The 23,286-nt window shown below is 35.2% G+C and overlaps 1 protein-coding gene across 2 annotated transcripts; it reads right to left on the minus strand.

The window, feature by feature from the left end:
- Positions 1–125: 125 nt before the first annotated feature.
- On the minus strand, positions 126–21,821 carry LOC132098028 (mitogen-activated protein kinase 13-like). Of its 2 annotated transcripts, XM_059504128.1 has the most exons (12): positions 21,448–21,820; positions 19,953–20,082; positions 19,486–19,544; positions 19,203–19,308; positions 14,801–14,830; positions 13,214–13,261; positions 13,011–13,125; positions 8,363–8,434; positions 7,123–7,202; positions 6,778–6,856; positions 953–1,126; positions 126–852 (listed from the first exon to the last, which is right to left on the minus strand). In XM_059504128.1, exons 1-12 carry the CDS (start codon positions 21,558–21,560, stop codon positions 770–772), a joined length of 1,089 nt encoding a protein of 362 aa, XP_059360111.1. In that variant the 5' UTR covers positions 21,561–21,820; the 3' UTR covers positions 126–769. The 2 variants fall into 2 exon arrangements, with proteins under 2 accessions (XP_059360111.1, XP_059360112.1); XM_059504129.1 differs by lacking the exon at positions 14,801–14,830 and having other exon boundaries at positions 21,448–21,821.
- Between the last annotated feature and the right edge of the window lie 1,465 nt (positions 21,822–23,286).

Below are 23,286 nucleotides of genomic sequence, written 5' to 3' on the forward strand. Positions count from 1 at the left end.
TTCAAAAGTTCAGGGTCAGTAAGACTAACAATTTTTTTAAAGATTCTCTGATAAACAGAAAGTTCAAAATAACAGAATTAAAAAAAAAAAAAATAATAATAATATTTTGCAACATGATAAATGTATTTAATTTATATATTTGGTCAATTTAATGCACCCTTGTTGAAAACGAGTATAACGGTACATAAAAAAAATTAAAATAAAAATTCCCTTACCCCAAACTTTTTAACGTTATACTGATTGTGAAATACTTGACCTTTAAGATCCATAACACTAAAATACAAAATCGTACAAGGCTATCCTTTTTAAATCAGATAGCACTTAGGGATAGTTTACTAAAAATAAAAAGTCTGTCATCATTTATTCACCCTCATATCATCTAAAATTATTTTCTTTTTTGCGTAAAATAATTTGATAATTTAGGTTTGTTTCTTCCCCTCAAAAAGCTACCATATGTCTTTAGATGACTTTGAATATGGCCCACGAGTTGTCTAAAAGAGCACAGGGATGGAATAAATTCTTTATAAATGGTGTGAGGGTGAGCAAATGATCCCTTAAGGTGACATGCATACTGGCGATAAATGTAGGACAGTTACCACTATATCAAAATAAAATGTTCATTCACCAGATGTCCAGATATTCCACATATTCAGTTACTGTACAACATACTGCTATTCATATACTTTATAGGAGTAAATAAACAATTCTAAATTGTTCATAGGCGGAAACTAAATTGCATAACCACAATATAATGTCAGACCCACTATCACTAGGACATTGTGAGTGTGTTTCTTCTCTTTGAGTCTCTTCTTGGGAAAGGAACAAAGCTCCTCACTTCTTTAAACGATAAACCTGTGAATAAAAAAAAAAGATCAGATTGCATTTACATACAAAACATGTGCAAATATATAGTACAGCACACATAAATCTGTGTGTATAATAAGTTGCTCACGTTTCCACTCTTCTAAGGGCAATGTGGCGTTGTCGTAGCGATCATCGTATGGCGTGGGCACTGGGGAGTCCTCTGGGTCTCTCAGGCCATCAAAATAACTGTGTGCCAACGCACCATCAGCAGTGAGACGAGCATCAGCATCTAACACCAGCATCATCTCAAGCAGATCTACCGCTGGAGTTAGTTACCAGTGCAGTGGCATTGAGGGACAACACAGTGGGTCAAAAACAGAGCAACATCAGAATAGCAAAAGCTGATATATGTATTATAATGTGAGCATTATTATATAAGTACAGGGCAAGCTGAGCTATGGTTTGATAATATTATAAAGTTATTTGATCATTTATTAGGCTAGCTGGGTCAGATTTAGGTTGGTTAAGGTAGCAGAATATGCCAGTATAAAAGTTGTTATAGTTACCTACAACTAAAACCATAACATTTTTCGTTAATTCAAATAAAATAAATGTTAAATGACATTAATAAAATATATATATATATATAAAACTTTTATTTCAACCAGTTGCCAAAACAAAATTTTTCCATTTTCATTTAGTTCAACGTGAACTGAAATTAAAACTGAAACGACACACACATATATACATATATAAATACATATACATATATAAATACATATACATTTATTTATAAATAAATAAATAAAAATAAATAAATATTTATTCATATATATTTATTCATATATATATATATATATATAATTTATATATATATATTATTTATATATATATATATATATATATATATATATATATATATATATATATATACAAACATACATACATATATATATACACACATACACACACACACATATATATATATATATTAGGGCTGAAACGATTCCTCGACTACAAAAAATGATCAAGGCAAATTCCTCTGCCTCGAAGGCTCTTTTATTTTATTTTAAATCTCACGTCAGGTTCTTTCGCAATTACTTTTTTTTAATGTGACAACGCGTTTACGTTAGTGATGGGAAGTTCGGATCATTTTACCGACTCGGACTTTTGAGTCTCGTTCAGCAAAATGAACGAATCTTTTTTCGAGTCATTTCGTTCATTTTAGCAAAATGTAATGAAAATGTTATGTGTTACTTCCCCAACACATCTAGTACTTACGCAAACGTTGATCCCACTAAAAACAATACAAAACTAAAATGCTATAAGATACAGAAAAAAAAATTCCTTCTTTACCTGGGTCTTCAGTCTGTGATTAGCTCACCTCACCTCTTATCTGACAAGAGTCCTCGGGTTTAAGTCATTCCTTAATCACGTGACAGCCACATACGCAAAACTAACGCAGTCTTGAGTCGGAAAGAGAATTGATTAGTTCATCTCATGAGTCTTTCGGGTCTCGGGTCGAGTTTGACTCGTTCCTTAATCACGTGACAGACCCATACGCAAAACTAACGCAGTCTTGAGCCGGAAAGAGAATTGATTAGTTCATCTCATGAGTCTTTCGGGTCTCGGGTCGAGTTTGACTCGTTCCTTAATCACTTGACAGACCCATACGCTATTTCTGACATTTCTGTCACTGTGTTTTTGTTACTGTTTGTTGAGGATCTGTGGTTTGTTATTATTTTATAAATAAATAAAACCCTGTTATAAATAAAATATTGATTAATTTGTCTTTTTGACTGTCTATCGGTAAATAAACACTAGGCTATATAATAATATAATAATTCAAGCTTACAATAAAAAGTATTTATACTAGTTTGTTCATTTTTACTCCAATTTTGAGTTTGCTAGTATAATAATTGCTTTTCCTAGGCAGACTTGACATATTGGTGTAATATATGTATAAGAAGATTGCTCAAAAAAGGACATAATGACATATACATTAAAAGCAAATAAAATTTTGAATTTGAATTATTAATGTTAGTTTAAAACATTAAGGTTATGATAACTTCAGCTTTAACAGTTTTAACCCAGCTCAGAGTGAGGAGGATACTTCAGATCCAGTGCAGGGGCCATGTTTTGGGAAGACTTTGACGAGAGGGTAGCAAGCTTGAGGCCTTCTGCTACCTCTTCTAAGACCTCAGATGCTATAAAGGTGCAGGCCTACCTTGCAGAGCCACTCTTACCCCGCACATCAGACCCTCTGGCCTGGTGGAGGAGATGTTCACCAGTATACAAAAGCCTTTATGAAGTCACAAAGACAAGACTTTGCATTGTGGCCACATCTGTGCCATCTGAAAGAATTTTTTCTAAAACTGGGCAGATTATCTCAGATAGAAGAAACAGACTCAGCCCATCCAAGGTCAGGGAGCTTGTTTTTTTTTAATGCAAACATGCCTTAAAGCAAGTCCTAAAAATATAGCCACAGTGTGTTATTTATTTTAAAGCTTATTTATTTTTATTTATTTAGAAAAAGACTAGCTTGTTGTGCAATATTTTTGTTGTTGTTGTGATTTTAAAGGTTTGTTATTGTTATAAGGCTCCGTAGCTTTAGTATCTCTTCATTTTCATTTATTTTTATTTAAATGGTTTAAAATTATTTGGGGAATAGTTATACTCTTTGATATAAAGTTTTTATTTTGGCACAAAAGTGTTATTTATTTTAAAATGTATTCATTTTAAATTATTATATATAAAAAAGCAAAGCTTGTTGTGCAATATTTAGTTTTTCTTTTTTTTCTTTTTTTATATTGTACTTTTAAAGTTCATTTGTTAAGGTTATTAGACCCTGTGGCTTTATTATCTTTTAGTTTTATCTTTATTATACTTTTTTATTATTTTGATTTATTTTGGAATAGTTGTCCTCTTTGTTACAAAGCTTTAATGGCACAAAAATAAACAATAAACAACAATTCAAAAGTATGTACACAGTGTTTTTTAATGTTTATAAAGTGTCATATGTTACAAAAGTATGGTTTATACAGACAATCTGATTTAATAATTACTCTAGCCAATGTTGTCACATCACGGGACAAAAGAACGAACAACCCGAAGAACCGAAAGATTAACTAATCAATTCTCTCTCCGACTCAATACTGCATTCTTTTACTGTCTATGGTTTTAGCGTACGGGGCTGTCACGTGATTAAGGAATGACTCGACCAGACCCGACCCGAAGACTCATGAGATGAACTAATCAATTCTCTTTCCGGCTCATATTGCATTGGTTTTAGCGTATGTGGCTGTCACGTGATTAAGGAACGAGTCAAAAACCCGATAGACCCGAACTATGAACTAATCAATTCTCTTTCCGGCTCATATTGCATTGGTTTTAGCGTATGTGGCTGTCACGTGATTAAGGAACGAGTCAAAAACCCGAAAGACCCGAACTATGAACTAATCAATTCTCTTTCCGGCTCAGACTGCATTGGGTTAGCGTATGGGGCTGTCACGTGATTAAGGAACGAGTCAAAAACCCGATAGACCCGAACTATGAACTAATCAATTCTCTTTCCGGCTCAAGACTCCATTGACTGACAGGTGAATCCATAGACATGTATGGTGAATCACTACTACTAGAACAGAACCTATAGAATAATGCGCATGCGCGACTGAACGAATCACTCCCCGAGACGACTCGTTCTTCCCGAGTCACATTAAAGATTCGTTCAAAATGAACGAATCGTTCAAGAACGACACATCACTAGTTTACGTCACCCACAAAGCGGAAGGAGACAAGCGGAAGGAGACAAGCGCTGCGTCCGAAATCGCATACAGCAAGGAGTCAGCAGTGTCTTGATTTGAGGGCGCGTGCAAACGTAAAGAGAACGTCGTGGCGTGTGTCCACTGCAAGATAGAGCTGGCATACCACAACTAGGGCCCTATGATTTCCGCGATGCAGAAAACGCGGAGGGAATTGCGGAATCCAGTCATAAAAACGGAATTTACAGTTTAATGCGGAATGGCACGGAATTTGCCAAATTTTGAATGAATTAATCAAAAATAGGTCATTGCACTTACATCAAATCACGATATGGACTAATATCTGTAAATATTAAGCCAGAACAGTCTATTTAAATATGAATCCTGCATGTTCTGCGTGTCTGTGTTAATGAATGGCGCAGAAGCGCTTCTTCATTCATTAAACACACGGAAGCGCGCGTGACGCTCCGGTGATTTCAGCATCTGCTGTCTCACTAAATAAGGACATGAACACATGAACAACATCTCCAGAACTGCACGGAGAGTCACTTCATGAGCATTTGACCGTTTGATTTGAATAAAACTAGCATCACATCACATACACAGAACTGTAAAGGTACGTCAACCCGTCAAAATAAAAGTCTGGTTTAAAGACAATTATTTGCCAGATATGTATTACTATTGTTCAGCAGAATGTACATAGCCTACTACTATTAAAAAAAAAAAAAAAAACATTCTTTTTTTTAAGGTTTAATCACACAACATTTCTTCCATGTTTTATTTTTAATAGTAAATCCCCTTTGTTTACCAAAAAGTTACCTTTGCTTAATTTTCAATAATTAAAAGATATATTAAATAAATGTTTTATGTGTTTAATGTTTAATGTGCATCTCAGAAAATGCTTCATTTAAAACCCCAACTGAATGGCACTTAAATGCACTTAATTCATCTGTCAACTTTATTGTCATTGTTCACAGTACAAGTACAGACAGAGAAACAATGGGTAATAATTAAATGTTTATTTTTGATGTATGCATTGCATTCTATGCATTTAAAAAATTAATAAAAAAAAATTCTAAAAAAGGAAACTTAGTTGTTCATTTTAAGAGACCCAAGAGTCTTTTTTTCTCTTGCATAATTAATATTGCACTTTAATTAAACAAAAACGCATTTTATCCGATTACTTGATTAATCGATGGAATTTTTGGTAGAATACTTGATTACTAAAATATTCGATAGCTACAGCCCTAATATATAAACATACTTAGTTATATATATACACATACTTATATATATATATATATATATATATATATATATATATATATATATATATATATATACACTTATGTGTGTTGTGTGTATATATATATATATATATATATATATAAGTATACACAAATATAAACATTTTTTAAAGAATAAAAATGATACAAAATTCTAACTAAAACTTTATCTAAAAATAAAATGGAAAATAAATACTAAATCATTCAAAATATAAATAAAATCTATAACAGAAACTCAATAATGGCAAAATAACACTTTGTAGAGCAACACTTTACAATAAATATTTTTTTTCTTTGAGAATCATCAAAATTGCTGGCGGGCAATTTAAAAGAGTTAAGAGGGGACAGAGTTAATGTTAATCAATAAATATACTTTTGTTCATTGTTAATTAATGTTTGCTCAGAATTAATATTAATTAACAGCAGTGTATTAGTATAGAAATTAACATTATTAAATGCTGTAAACATGCATTAAGTAATTTTAACTAACTGAACCTTTATTGTGGAGTGTTACCAATTCCAGAAATAACTGCAGAGTTAACAAAGCTTCAGAAAACTAACATTGAATAATAATGTCATTAAAATGTTTAGCTGACATTTAATTTTTTTTGGGATGCCTATTATATTCCAAGTTGCAAAGCATAAAAAATCTAGAAGTTTCCAATGGTGTTCCTTAGTATAGAATATGTCTGGCAATACCAGGTGACATTCTATCTGACGTTTGGTGAAAAATGTAAAAACTTAAATTGTTCTGTTGCATTTGCTCAGCATCTTGTCATTTTTGTCAGAAATAATGGCATGTCACATTGACAGGCAGCAACTATGCAGTAAAACTAAATCATAAGTTTTACAATGAAAAAAAGTATCTTGCCAAGCAAGAAATGTGACATGACAAAGGAGTAATTTTTCATTGGGGTATTACTTACCTTTTTTACTGGCTCTGGGAAACAATGTTGAGAAGTCTTTGCGTGGATAGTGGGGCAGGGATTTGACATAGCTTTTTGCCTATTCAACAGCAATGAAGACATTGACATTGATTGAGATCAGGAATGACAGCTGAGCACAGTAGCTAACAGCAACCATCACGCAAAACGTTAATAATTCAAGTTGAATTTTCTCCCTAAATATTCAAGACCATTTTCTCAATCTTTCTTCACATTGCATTAGCAATTCATTCCAAGTTGCATCAGCGATCAGTCTCAGGTTTAATCAAGATTCAGACATATCATGTATTAAAGATACCATCTTTGGCTGCATTGAAAATGTCTTACCTCTGGGTTTTCTAGTTTCTCAATAAATTCTGGACCTGGTGTCCCTGTTACTTTCATTATCTGAATCAACTGGTCCATGTCTGAATGTCAAAAGTTAAAGACAATGAACATCATTTTTGAAAATCATGACAAAAGGGAATAAGGCCTAAAAAAAAAAAAAGTTTGGTTCCGATTGGTTGTCAGTTGAGGTCATTGGTCGGTAGGGATTTATTTATTTTTTTATTAATTTTTTTTTTTCTCCAGTGGCAGTTTTACACACACACACACACACACGCGCGCTGATTTTAAATGTGTGTACCGGTACTTTTACGACAGTGATTCTGTATTCCCGTTTAAAGTCTGTTGTTGCCATAGACACGCAAAACGCACACACACACACAAAAAGCCTTCGCGGGAGTTTGACAGGCGATCTCATAGTAGATTAACATGGAGGATTTGAACTTGAAAAACGGAGTGTACAGACATCTTTTTGTAGTCAAACAACATTCTTTGTTATGTTCATTTATGTGGTTTATTTGATTTTGATGCTATAAATTAACTAGAAGCAAGAGACGATCAGTTAGTTTTAACTGATGATCTAACTTACAGCGATCTGTTCGACACATTCAAGAGCCACAAAACGGTATTTATTGTTTACATTTCTTTAAAAAATGACCACATTTGAAAGGTGAAATAACCAAATGAGACTTTGTTTCATATTAAAAGTAAGCTGGTAATGTTAATGTCCTGTCTGTCAGCATGTTGTCAGTGCCCACTCTGTTCCGCGATATATTGTTGACTCCCCCCTCCCCCCGTGTTTCTCTTAATGTTACGATTTCCAAACCTTAAGTTATAGCTCACTTTAGGAATTGACAGTTAAAGGGTTTTGATGCAATACTTAATGGTTTTTAACGGATTACTTAAGTGTAAAACAGCATTTAAAGGAAACTGTAATTTAATTAACGATGTGTGAAAGACCGTTCTTCCCCAGTCTCATAAAATAAATTTGGGTCGCACATAAATTGACAGGGTCGGTCGGAAACCGGAACCAAACAAATTTTTTTTTTAGGCCTAAGTTGGGCACAGCATTTCTAAATGCAATCGCAGTTAACTAAATGACATTGTACGGACTGATCCTCAGTCATTTGAAATTTAATTAACAGAATGTTAAAAGTTTCACTCTCTTGAAACCCAGCCCTCAGAACATATTCATTCATTAAAAAATTTAAATAAATTAGGCAAAGTGAATGCTGAAGGATACAGTCTTTTCCTTTAAAGAGTGTTTTCCCATTGAACATTTCACCCATGATACACCCAACAGACCAGATATCCACTAGAAAGTAGAAAAAGGCAACAATCACACATATTGAAATATAATAATCATTGCAACCACCAGCCATTAAAACAATGCAGAACATTTGACATACAGTACATTAATGCAGCAAATCTGAATCAGTAGAGTGCATTCAATCTAACTGACAATTAACGATTGCAATCTACATGCAGGAAGGGTATCTGAGCATTTGTAAAGACAACAATATTTAAAAGTGCAAATTATTGATTGCAAATGATTTTGGTTGCTTATTAATAGTAAGGTAGTTGTTAAGTTTAGGTATCAGGTATGAAGAATATGTGCGTTTTACTTAATAATAAACAGCCAAAATGTTAAAGGTGCCAAAGAATGCAAAAATCGCTTTTATAAGGTGTTTAAACACAGCTGTGTGGGTGCAGTGTGTGAAAACAACTAGCCTATAATGGTAAAAATCCACTGACTCATTTGTTTTATAATTCCAATAATTAATAAACAGTCTCTCAATACAAGCAGATCCCGACTATGACGACACAGTCTGGGAAAGTCCCGCCCATTTGTGACGCTTTCTGCCCTATTAGAATATACACAGCCCTTAGTGATAAGCTGTGGTCCAAATTATTGTTCTCTTTCTGTAGCTGCTGGAGATACAATGTCAACGCAAAGAGCCATTAAAAGTGTTGTGTGTTGGGATGCACCAACGAACGTAGCAGTCTCCATAGACCGCTGAGGACACAGTGGTTACCATTAATTTTCGAAGGAAATGTCTAAAAAAAATATAATAAAATAAAAAGGAAAAGTCCTATACTTTGTGCTTACATTTTATACCGGACTGCCTCACAAATGAGGGTCAGTTCAGTGCTGGAGTTGTGCAAAGATTGCTTCTGAAAGAGGGCTCGATACCAACGCTTCATGTGCAAACGTCCAGACTCCAGACAAAGAAAACATATCTGTAAGGCTAATGTTGCTAAAGCTACCATTGTCTCTTCCTGTTTTCACTAATGCTGCCTTCACGTGCTACCAGAATGATCGTGAATAGGAATGTGGTAGTTAAAAATTGCATTTTGGAGCAATGTGTGAGGTCAGTGACACGGTCACTACATGAGCTCTTGAAGCTCTTCACTTTTCTGAGATGGGTGCAGGGTTGCCAGGTTTTCACAACAAAACCCTCCTCCAGACATAAAGCAACCTGACAGCAACAGTAATAGTGTAGGGGAGAACCGGGGCGAAAGTAACAAAGAGATTTTCTCAGAGCCTATTACTGCATTTGCATTCCCAGCTATGACGGTATATTCAGCATTCAATCCTTGATGGAGCTGAGAAATATCACGTGATTTCCTCATCATTTCCCGCAGTTAGGTCGGTAAAACTGTTTTCGAGTACAAAAAGTAAATTATTGAAGCGGTAATTTTTTTTAATTAGTTGTGTTGTTTTTTTAGTTTCATGTGTCACAGTAATGATCAATCTACAGGTTATTTAGTGCTTTAACACATCCTAAAGTTTGCATTATCAAAGTTTTTTAGTATAAAAGTAAATCAGGTTTAAATGCCAGGAGTTCCTGTTGGGACAAAAGTAACAGTTGTTACTTTTGTCCCGCTACAGTGACAAGAAGTATTTATTTTGTTCCGGTACATGCTATTCTGTGAATTTCTGTCTCTTGCATCATTTATTAAAATGTTTATGTCATATTATACCAAAAGAATATGTCTGAGTGAGGGTCAGAAAGACAAACAGTGGTCTGGTTTTATCCAGATGTTTATGAGAGAGCGTTTCTGGACATAAAGGAACATCTGGGCAGCTCCTACCTTGCATTTACCTTAGTTATATTTAGGTTTTAGCCATACCTTAGCTTTTACACCTCCAGCTATGAATTTGCAGTGTTTCCAGATGTTTTAATGCACATTTTGAATTTATGCATAAAAACAACTGGATGGAAACATGAATAGGCCTACTGTTACATTATGTTTTAATTTATATTATGCCAATGTAATTTAATTATTGTATTGTTCATTCTGTTGAAAAAATGTTTTATAAAAATACACTGAAAAAAAAAAAAAAGTTTTTTTTACAAAAATAAAAGACAGAATATGTTTGCAGTTACATATTTACAAGGTCATAGTCAGGTATACTTAATAAAAATAAGAGTAACAGAAAATAAATCTAGCTTATATTGTTGTGTTACTTTTAACCCACCTGTGTGTTACTAACCGATAGGGTCAAAACCTGTGTGTTCCCAACCGATGGGGTCAAAAGTAACAATGTGCAACTTATGTTCAAATTGAAATTATACTGAAGCCTTTCTACATTTCTACAAAATACCACCTGGTATTGATAGACCACACTTATGAGTTACTGACCACAGCAGAAATATATCTCTGTCTACAACATTATCTTTTAAAATGATGTTTTTCTGAAAAATGGTACTTTCGCCCCTGCTCTCCCCTAGTAGCCCAATTCCACGGCAAAACCGCAAACTTGGCAACACTGGAAGGGAGGCGGGAGCACCAGCTCATTCTCATTTAAAGGGGACACACACACATAAGCCCTATTCGGACGGGACTAGTTTTCTAAACTACGTTTGAGTTTCGATTCTTACCACCTGACGTCTGCGATTTTCATGTACCAATTCGGACGGGACTAACATCTACGTGTTTATTACAGAGGTGGGAGGGTCTGATTTGTGCATCTGGGCGTCACAGAGATCACACGCTCTGTATGCGTGTATTGCATTCATTCAGAATGATTGCCATTAGTATTATTACGCAATAAATACTAAATGGCTAGTATAGCAAAACCATGTTAATGTGTGGTTCCTTTAGTTCAGGGATCAGCAACCTTTTCGGCATGACGTGCCATTTTTTATTTTTATGGTTAACCACTGTGCCAAGTGTGCACAGCCCCCCCCCCCACACCCCGATGTAATTCTGTATTTAAACGGTACATACACAATTTTTTATTATACGATAAAAAAAAGTTTTTTTAACGTTTAATCAACGTTAATGCACTGCTTTAATTGATGAACGTGCACACACAGACACACACACACACAACACACACCACTCGCACACAGAGATCTGAGATCGTGCTGTGCAAAAAGTAGCATTCAGAAGCTCATAAACCTATGAGTGTTGTCACGCTACTTTTATTAATTGATACTGAATCGCTACATTATATTTCTCAACAACAAAGGGGCAAAATCGCTTCATTGTCTGCAGAGAGAGACAATTTACCCCCCCCCCCACTTTCTTTCTCTCAAAATGGCCATATTTCAGAAAATTTTTCATCACTGGATATAGCTTTAGGTCATTTAACATTTCTATGGTAAAACGTATTATTAAAAGTTGACTAATGTTAATTGATTTGCAGCTTCATCTTACCTCACTCTCTTTAACGTTAAACTGACGCTTCGCGCTCTGCTTCTGTGAACAGTAAACCCCGCCTACTTTGATCTGATTGGCCATCTCAGTGATTTTGACATTGACGAGTGCTGTTAGACCGAGGCTTTGATCTGAAGCACCTAGTATGTGCAGTGTTTGCACGTGCATCCATGCAAGTTAATTCTCACACTTTAATAGTATTTGTAGCTCCTAACAGGCTGTGTGACTATGAGAAGTTATTACATCAAACTGTACGTCATTATACAGTTTTCCTTATTGCTTGCGTGCCAGCGATTATCCCTCTGCGTGCCACTGTTGGCACGCGTGCCGTAGATTGCCAACCCCTGCTTTAGTTTAACTTGTTTTCCTTTTTTTTCCCTTTTTTTTTGTGTAGTAGGCTAAACCTACCATATGTTTAATTTTCAGAAAGGTACATATGTAATTAAAACATTATGTAACTGAGTGCATAAATGAACGTGAGTAATCTTACCTGATGCTGATATTACAATAGCCGGTATTAACAGTTTACGTGATCTTGCTCTTGATTTTATTATTTTTATTATTTTTTTATTATTATTTCTTTGTCGGTAAGCAAAAATATCAAACATGCGCACGGTAAGAGCATCTACAGTAATTCACATTGGCCAAAACACACAAGGAAACGCATTGTGAAATAAAATATCACCGGCAACCACAGACATTCGCATTCGGACGGGATTCGTTTTCTCAGAGGATCACTGAGTTTGCTGAAAAACAGTAGATAATTTTCTCTGGAATTATCACAGAGGTTGTGTGAGAAAAACACAGACGTGGCAGATTCGGACGGGATTAAAATCACCAAGTACGTCTGTGAAACACATATTTCTCTAACAACCCCCTGTAAAACTAGTCCTGTCCGAATAGGGCTATAAACGGAGCGTTTCAGCTCATACCCTAAAAGTGGCAATTTCAAGAAGCTATAAAAATTATCTGTGGCGTATTTTGAGATAAAACTTTGCATATACACTCTGGGGACATCAGAGAAAAATGTAAAATAATGTATCAATGCATTCTGTGGCACCTTTAAAAATATGCATGCTAATAAGAAACTAGTTAATAGTGAGAATAGTGAGAATAGTGTTCCCTAATAGTGTTACCATATGTTTTGCCTAATCAGAGTAAACCTAGCTCTCAGTAATAATTTTAAGAGGTGTGTATGTCTTAATGAATGACAAACATCTTGCCTGTCTGCGTGTAGTGCATCCAGTTTAGAATGACCTCAGGGGCCCGGTACCACCTCGTCACCACGTAACCGGTCATCTCTGCTTCTGTATGACGCGCCAGGCCAAAATCCAGGATCTGCAAACAGACCAAATGCAGAGAGTCACTGTCAACTGAAAGAGATTTACGCTTCTCTCTTTTATGGTGAAAGAATGGTGGCACAAACCTTCAGCTCACAGTCTTGGTTCACAGCCAGGTTTCCTGGTTTGAGGTCCTGTAATGCATAAAGGTGTTAATCTTCCTACAAAGACATTATTCTTGACCAATTACACAAGATCCTAGGGGATTTCTTTAGAAATCTTTATTCTAAATGAGGTGAACTGTATTTCACATTGAAAGTGAGCCGGGTGGCTTCACACAGGTCTGAGCATGTAGAGACACTGCCTCACCAAACAGGAAATCAGTGGCATTACCTCATAGAACAATGTGTGATAGGAAAACTCAGACAAAGCAAAAGCACAGAACCCACTCATAATAATAGAATTAGAAAAACTTTATGGCACATTTCAGAACCTACATGTAAAAAAAAAACAAACAAAAAAACTGGATTTTTGTATAAATCACTTCTGTAGCTTGGCATACATTCATTTTTTTGGACTTTTCAATCTGTGCATCTACCATTTAAAACATACTGCCAGAATGTCTCCAGAAAAGCACTCCTACAAATCTAAGAGCATCTTAATATTGTATTATAGATGCACACGCACTACCATTCAGAATTGGGGGGGGGGGGGGGGGTCAGTAAGATTTGTTTTGTTATCTTAAACAGCAAGGATGCATTACATTGATAAAAAGTTACAGTACATACATTTAAATGGTTACAAAAATATGTATCACAAATAGATGCTGTTCATTTCAACTTTCTATTTAACTAAAAATATTAAACAGCACAACTGTTTTCAACACTGACAATCATAATAAATGTTTCTTGAGCACTAAATCAGCATATTAGAATGATTTCTGAATGATTGTGTGATACTGAAGACTGGAGTAATGATGCTGACAATTCAGCTTTGCATCAGAGGAATAAATTACATTTAGTAATATATTGAAATAGAAAACCATTATTTTAAATTGCAGTATTATTTTACAATATTAAAGTTTTACTGTATTTTGATTAAATACAGCCTTGAGTATAAGAGAATTATTTAAAAAAAAAATATATATATATATATATTTATTTATTTAAAAAAAAATCTTACTGACCCCAAACTTTTGGACAGTACTGTAAATACCTATTTTAATAATCCAATAATGTTTCATAAATTTGTACATTCATTTTCTTTTCCATTATTTGGAATTTGGATAAAGATATTCATAAATAATGAACAAAAACAGCTTTACATGTTGTAATACTTGATTAAAAACAAGACTCATAACAGCAATCCATTTTATTAAATCTAATTGGATAAGCCACATCTGAGGCTGTTGTAAACTAGTTAATATGTGAATAAATGTGAATTCGAAATATATTTATTCCTCTTAATTTGAGAGGGATGACTGCTCTCTCATCTTCTGAGATGAGAGGAAGTGTTGTTAATGATTGTTGATAGTCCACTGATCAATACATATTAGTGAATTAGCAGTAAGTAAATGTAATTCATGGAGATGAAAACTCCCCCATGGAGCACATTTGCATCTCCCGGAGAAAAGCTACAATGATCCCAAGAGAGGCCATGTGCCTTTAATTCAGATCTGTGTGGAAATGATCATTATGAGCAGATGCTGTTTATTCATTGCCAGTCTCACTTACTCTGTGAATGATGCCAGCACCATGAATGTACTGTGGAGTGGAGAGAAACAGAGGGACAAAGAGGAAGAAAGAAATACCACAAATCATTATTATGACATCCTTCACAGTGTTATGTTTCAGTATTTTATTACACTAATAGGACTGATCTGAAAGATTGCATTACCATTCCTACTGGCAATCATCTTAAGCCCAAAGTATACTTCTGTTTTTACAAATACATAATTTTTCACTTTAGTTTTGTCAGATGTTGACCAACTTAAAGTCAACAGGAAACCACATTCACAACCCAGTTTACTTTGGGATTGTGATGAACACTTTTTTCCCAGGGCCGACATATAAAAAGAGAGAAAATGATTTTCCTTAAAACTAACTGGTAACGTATCTGCCAATGCCATCAGTCCTTGACAGGCTCAGACTACAGATAATGGTGGGATATTTGAAATCGCAATAACAAGAAAGATTACTCACTACAATATTGTGCAAACACATTTAACATTTAGGATGCTTTTGATATCAAGTTTTGCTGGTTAGATTTGTCCTTGACAAGGTACAAGATGATCTTCAATTTAAAACATAAAACTTCAGAAACTGTTTTTTTTTTCCCCAAAAGAAATAATGGTAAATTAAATACTAGGAAATTAATATAAAATAGGAAATACATAAAGACAGAAAACTACAGTTCAGTTCAAACAACAATAAAAACATTAAAATGTCCAAGAACTGGTAACTTAAAAGGGTCATATGATGCTTTTTTAAAGATCATTAATTTGTGTGTTTGATGTAACAGAATATGTTGACATACTTTAATGTTAAAAAACATATTTTAAAATACTGTACATTATTGTGGTTTCTCTATGCCCCGCCTCTCTCAAATGCGTTGTTTTCTACAAAGCCCTTCCTTCCGACAAGCGCAGTCTGCTCTGATTGGCCAGCTTATGTGTGACGTGTGAACAGTCAATAGCAAATACTTAAACTATTAAGAAAACATACTTACAGTAGCTGATTCAGAATAAGCACCAGATTGTGATAGCAAAGTGGGAATTGACCCATTGTTTTTTTTTTTTTTTTTTGAAATAGCCTTTACACAGCCAGCCTGGTAGGCTAATCTCCTAGTTTCACAAAACTGTAATCCATAAAATGTGTTATACAAGTTCCAACATCTGGGTTGTGCTGTTCTGTTGTAAATAAATCTTAACCAATGATTCCTCATTGCATCTTCTTTTGGAAGGCCAAATATAGTGCTTTTGCACACAGCGTCGCCCTGAGATGACTGCTTACGGAAACCACGCCTTCGTTTTTTAGTGAACATTTGGGCAGCATTACGCAAATATTTCCACATAGTGACATAGACGTGTGGGGGCATGTTTGAACTAGACGTTTAGCCCGGTCTGGATCAGCCTTCTCTTTTAGACAGAATACATTCTTACAGTCTGTGGGAGACTTTATGCTTTGTAACTCTGCAGATCTTCTACATGCACAAATAGCTACATAACACACTAAAGGAAAAATAGAAATAGCATCATATGACCCCTTTAAACAAGGTTCATACAGATACTGCAAAATAAATTAAAATAAAAGACTTGCACTACTTTTTTGGTTCTGATCCGGCACAGTGCCGGAGAACATTAAGCCCTGTGTGGTGTATTTATAGAAAAAAGAAAATAAAAGAAGCAATTCTTTCTTTATTAGAATTTTTTCTTGTAATAAAGTGCACTGATGAATCATGTACAGTCATGGCCAAAAGTCTTGAGAATTAAATAAATATTAGTTTTCAAAAAGTTTGCTGCTAAACTGCTTTTAGATCTTTCCAGGCCATGGACCCAAAATTTCAACATTCTGGTCCCCGAGCCACTTGGTTATCACTTTTGCCTTATGGCACGGTGCTCCATCGTGCTGGAAAATGCATTGTTCTTCACCAAACTGTTGTTGGATTGTTGGAAGAAGTTGCTGTTGGAGGGTGTTTTGGTACCATTCTTTATTCATGGCTGTGTTTTTGGGCAGAATTGTGAGTGAGCCCACTCTCTTGGATGAGAAGCAACCCCACACATGAATGGTGTCAGGATGCTTCACTGTTGGCATGACACAGGACTGATGGTAGTGCTCACCTTTTCTTCTCTGGACAAGCCTTTTTCTAGATGCCCCAAACAATCGGAAAGGGGCTTCATCGGAGAATATGACTTTGCCCCAGTCCTCAGCAGTCCATTCACTATACTTTCTGCAGAAGATCAATCTGTCCCTGATGTTTTTTTTGGAGAGAAGTGGCTTCTTTGCTGCCCTTCTTGACACCAGGCCATCTTCCAAAAGTCTTCACCTCACTGTGCGTGCAGATGCGCTCACACCTGCCTGCTGCCATTCCTGAGCAAGCTCTGCACTGGTGGCACTCCGATCCCGCAGCTGAATCCTCTTTAGGAGACGATCCTGGCGCTTGCTGGACTTTCTTGGACGCCCTGAAGCCTTCTTTACAAGAATTGAACCTCTTTCCTTGAAGTTCTTGATGATCCTATAAATTGTTGATTTAGGTGCAATCTTAGTAGCCACAATATCCTTGCCTGTGAAGCCATTTTTATGCAATGATGGCTGCACGCGTTTCTTTGCAGGTCACCATGGTTAACAATGCCATTCTAACCCAATCAGCCTGACAATAATCTCCGGCCTTGTGCTCGTCAACATTCTCACCTGAGTTAACAAGACGATTACTGAAATGATCTCAGCAGGTCCTTTAATGACAGCAATGAAATGCAGTGGAAAGGTTTTTTTGGATTAAGCTAATTTTCATGGCAAATAAGGACTATGCAATTCATCTGATCACTCTTCATAACATTCTGGAGTATATGCAAATTGCTATTATAAAAACTTAAGCAGCAACTTTTCCAATTTCCAATATTTATGTAATTCTCAAAACTTTTGGCCACGACTGTACAGCTAGTCCACAAACATACACTACCGTTCAAACATTTAGGGTCAAGATTTTTTTAAAAACGTCTTAAAAAAAATAGAAGAAGTCTCTTATGCTCACCAAGACTGCATTTATTTGATCAAAAATACAGTAAAACAAATATTGTGAAATAATATTACAATAAAAATAACTTTCTATTAATATATATTTTATGTATGAAATATATATGTAATTTATTCCTGTTATGGAAAAGCTGAATTTTCAAAAAATCTTTGTGTATTAATATCAATTTGCTTAATATTTTAGTGAAAACTTCATACTTTTTTAAAATATAAATATTTTTTAACATCATAAATGTCTTTTAGGGGTGGAACGGTTTGCGGAAAAAAAAACGAACCGTACGGTTCGGCACGCGCTTGCACTGCGATTCAGCCTAATTATGACAATGCATCTGTAATGTGGTTTGCTATAAATAACACGTAAAACAAACAGGGTTCAGCAGGGTTAATGGATGCGCGTTTTGGCCATTACAATAACGACGATGAATGGGGGGGGGGGATAAACCATTCACTCTTGTTCAATGCGAATGCCGTATGCTGGAATATGAACAGACATTTATTCTGTCATACCCAGGTGGTGAGGCGTGCGCACACAGGTGAGACCTGGACAGCACACGTTGATAACTGTGCTTTAAGTTAAACTCTTTTAAACTTTGCAGGTTTAAAAGAGCCAGAGGATGTGAGCTCGTGGCCTCACGCATGCAGTGAGAAGATTTGTGCATGTGCTCATCTGAAGCACACAAACCCGCACCTCAGAATGCGTGCAAATATTAAGCTCTCTCTGAAGTAGTTTAAATGGACAAATTCACACGCAAAAAAAAAAAAAACCTGTATCAGTGCTTTCTCTTTAAGTGACAGCACTTTCTTAATATTAATCAAACAGCAACAACAAAGAAATATCTCAGTGCTCTTGATAGAACAGCTTTTGTAACTTTAATAAAGATTCATCTTTAAGTTATATTGTCAAATATGCAATGCTGTTTTACATTTCATTACTTTATTCAATTTCTGTACATAAAAACTAATCTTAGACCTACCTTAAAAAAATGAAAATCACTGTTTATTTTATTTGTATCTTTACTCTTTTTTTACTTTATTATTCTTATTTAATTAACATTGCACATACCGATCGTACCGAAACCGTGACTTTAAAACCGAGACACAAGCAGAACCGTAAGCTGAACCGTTTCACCCCTAATGTCTTGACTGTCAGTTTTGATCAATTCAATGCATCCTTGCTGAATTAATTTCTCTCAAAAAATAACTTTTCACTGACCTTGAACTTTTGAACGGAAGTGTATTAACAGTCAATTTTGGTTCCATGTTCTGTTCTGACTGGCTGTGTTGCATCACACAGCATTTTAATTTTCAGAAACTGCTGTAAACTTGTTACATCATGCCTGGTTGGGAAAATGTTGCCTCTTTTTGTGAGCTGTTTTGGTCTGACCTTTAGTCCGCACAGCATTTGATAGACCAGGAACTGGATACGGTCTTCTGTAAGGATGCCCTTGACTTTAGAGAGGTCTGTGTACATGTATGGCATCACCAGGTAGCTAAAACAGAAATCAACTGGTTATTTCTTTTTTAAAGGAATAATTCACCCAAATATCAATTCGGTCATTATTTATTGACTATCATGTCATTTAAAACCCATGTTATTGTGTTATCATTTTTCATTTCTCATTTTTTCTCTTTAAATATGTCTTAGAAAGGTCTCATTAAACACTTACAAGTCTTGGAAGTCGTCCAGTCTGGAGGCAGGAGTGAAGACGTCTAACAAGCCTATTACCTTGGGTTGGACAGCAAAATTGACACAGGAAAAAAGCAAGTGAGTCACAGCCTTTTCAAGATGTTATAATGGTGTTCGATGGACAGTCTGACTGAGTAAAGTGGCCTCAGTTTCAATGTAACCTTTTAAAAACTTATATAAGGTACTTATAATTTATGATACCGCAATAAATCATCAGTGTGTCTCCAGGCACCACAAATATCCTATTCTGAACTTACACACTGAGTCTGCCAAGCTAAACATTTGATACTCACACCATTCTCAATGAAAGCAATGGGAGTATGGTGTGATAAAAGTCTTTTTGTGCCATGCAAGTCATTCAAGCCATTGAAACTGCTGGAAAATAGAACTAACAATGTAAGCTTCAAGAACTGACCTCAAGGCATGTCAAGCATAAATGACACTTACATTTTCATGTTTCATATGTTTGAGCAGCCTCAGTTCACGATAGGCTCTCTTCGCGAAGATCTCTGACTGAAAGGGTCGGTGCAGCTTCTTGATGGCCACCTTCTCTTTGGATTTATTATTAATGGCCGAGCTAAGAATAGGAAAACAACCATAATCATTTACAAATATTGTGAACTGAGGCTGAAAATTTAATGACACACTGTAACAAATTTAGGAACTGATATAGAAACTGCAATATGCAAATAAGAATCTGCACAAGCATGTTAGTTGATGTTACGTTGCTTGGCTGCAAAGTCTTGTTGTCAAAGCATGTGGGTTTCACAGTCCCCCACTTTCACCAGTGTCTGATCTTAAAGCTGTTGTGAAGGTTTTGAGACATTGAACCATGAACAGGAAATGTCAATGCTGCTGGGATATATCATGTCATGACTAAATTTAGCAAAGATCTGACTGTAATAGCGAAAATACAATATATACAGTAGCATAAGCATTCTAGTGAAAATAACCTGCCAAATTAGAAATGCATGATACATTGGTGACATCAGCAGCATAGTCAGTCTGATTTGGCCGTATAATGAAAAAACTCAAGCCAGATTATAATGTAATTGACAGGATAAAGACACAACTTCACAGTACAATTTCATGAACTACCATGATTTCACAGTGTCCATGGCAAAACAACTTTTGACATTTGAACATAACATTAATATTCAGAACATTACTTTCCTTAAAACTAACTAATCTATTTGAATGGTACTCATTTTTTCATTACTCCAGTCAGTAAGAGTGCAATAGTGATTAGGTTGTCTTTAAATTTCCGAAGTGATTATTCACTTAATAATTGCAGGTTGTCACTAGTTCCTGGGAACCCATTGAAAATTTTTGTTACTGAACAGGCTAAATCTTTCCGTTTCAATAAATCTGAAACTACTTTAGTGAACATAAACAAACATTTCTAAAGCATTTATTAATCTTACTTCATGTTCATTTTAATATCTGCTAAAACCTTTGTATCTGTTAATATTACTTACTGGACGTGAGCTAACATGAACTTACAATGAACAGTTGTGTTTTAACTAACTTCAACAAATACCACAACAAATGTATTAGTTAACATTATTTAATGTTACGTGTTACCGTATTCCCTTTAGACGAATACAGTATGTACCCCCTGCCTAGGTTTCGCTTGTAACTGTTCCAGTTTAACTAGAAAATATTAATTAGGTATAAGTACTTATTTCCCAGTTAACTATTTAATTATGAGCTACTAAATAATTAGTATGGAATACCTACTGTACCTGTCAGTGTTGCAATAATGACTAGTAACCTAAGTACTGCTGTATTGACTAACAGAATCAGTCTGGTCATTATTACTACTAACTATACGATAGTTGGAAGCAATGAATGCTAAAGCGGCTTGCCACATTGTTCGACTTCATGTGGGAACCTGTTGAAAGGCAGTTCACGAGCGTCTACCTGCATGCCAGGAACTCACCACACGCTGCCATAAGCTCCCATTCCGATCTGCTTTAAGCAAACGTACTTGTTCGGAACTTCCCATACTGTACTGTTGATCTCCTCGCGACTGAATTCCACCCGTGACTCCATTTAGCGATGAAGGAAAACAGGCAAAGAGCAAACGTTCAACGCGCACACAGTGACTCCTACGCGATATTATGCATTCGAGCACCAAAACGTCACTGAGTAGGAACGATTCTTTTTCACGGACCAAAATAAAACAGCCGTTTATCTGGTTCCATGTAGTGTGGAGCGGCCGCGGAATCGACGCTTTAAATCACTAGCCATTCAAACTTGGCTCCATGATCGAACGCGCTGAGATCTGTCTGAGGCTGACGTCATGATCCCCCGCACACGCCCACTTTCGAATTTAAACAACTGCGGCTTTGATTGACGCACTGCTGCTCACCTCCATGTAAACACACACGGGTGATTCTGCAGTTCAGTTCACACAACGTAATGCTCGTTAACTTTGAATGCAATAAAATATATAGAAATTTATGTTTTAGCAAATTCTCAAATAAATAGTTAAATAAATTCAAACTGTCCCTCTGATGCTCTATGATTGACTCTGATGATTGATTTCCTGTCACGTTGATGACAATCGACTCAGTGATTGCAGTCGACAGCAGTTAACATATGACCAATTTAATTTAAAGTATTAGTTTTTAGGCTTTTATGTAAAAAGTAAAATTTACTTTTTACAAATTTGTATTTGTATTTGAAGGGAAATTAAGTTGTAAAATTACAGTTTCAGACAAACATGAGATAAATGTGTACATAGCTAAAAGTGAAAATGATTAATAAATGTGCTGATATTTTAAAAGAGAAATTCTACAAACACTTAAATTAAACAAAACAATAAAAATGTTAATAAAACATCAAATTAAGTTCCATTTCTTGACAGTGATAGATAGATAGATAGATAGATAGATAGATAGATAGATAGATAGATAGATAGATAGATAGATAGATAGATAGATAGATAGATAGATAGATTGATGAGGGAAACATGTAAATTAAAATGTTTGTGTCATTTCACAGAAATTCAGCCAATTTCACAAACACTTAATTTAGATAAAAATGTTTTTAAAGGGAGGGAGAGAGAGATTCAAAATTAGATATAATGATAAAATTAGGCATACTTAAAAATAAAAATGGTTAATAAATATACAGTTATATTTTAATAGATAAATTCAGCAAGCACTTAATTTAGGTAAAATTTAAAAAAGAAACTAAGCAAATATAAAATCAAGTATGATTTCCTATAGAGAGAGAGGGAGAGGGAGAGAGAGATTTTGCTCTAAACAACATATATTTACCTGCAAGGCTCAAATTCACTCATGGGACATCAGAATAGAGCAGATAAGGGACTAATATTCAGCCTGGCTGTATTGGAAACTGGCACATCCTTTTGGTATATCAGGACACTTATACCAGCGTGATGGATAGTACAGTAAAGGTTATAGTGAGCCATCATAAAATTAAATGCAGTGGAGAATCTGCGAGTAGTAGCTCTTGGATATTCCCTCTGGGGCTTATTCATCTCTCTACTAGTTTTATGGGTACTGAACCACTCAATTATTGGAAGACTATAACAGTGAAAGACAAAAATAAATTCTTACAGGCTGTGCAATGAAAGCTTATTTATTTAAACAGATGCTTGCCACTAGATGGCACTGTCAGACAGTCATAGAGCAGCAGCATTGGTTGCAGGCATGACATCTGTGTAATATTAGTCACAGAACCATATTCACAGACTGATTAGATGTGCCTTTTACTTATTATTTGAGATTCTGTAGCATGATCCAACTAC

This window comes from Carassius carassius, chromosome 21, assembly GCF_963082965.1.
Source record: "Carassius carassius chromosome 21, fCarCar2.1, whole genome shotgun sequence".
Classification (NCBI taxonomy): Eukaryota; Metazoa; Chordata; class Actinopteri; order Cypriniformes; family Cyprinidae; genus Carassius; species Carassius carassius.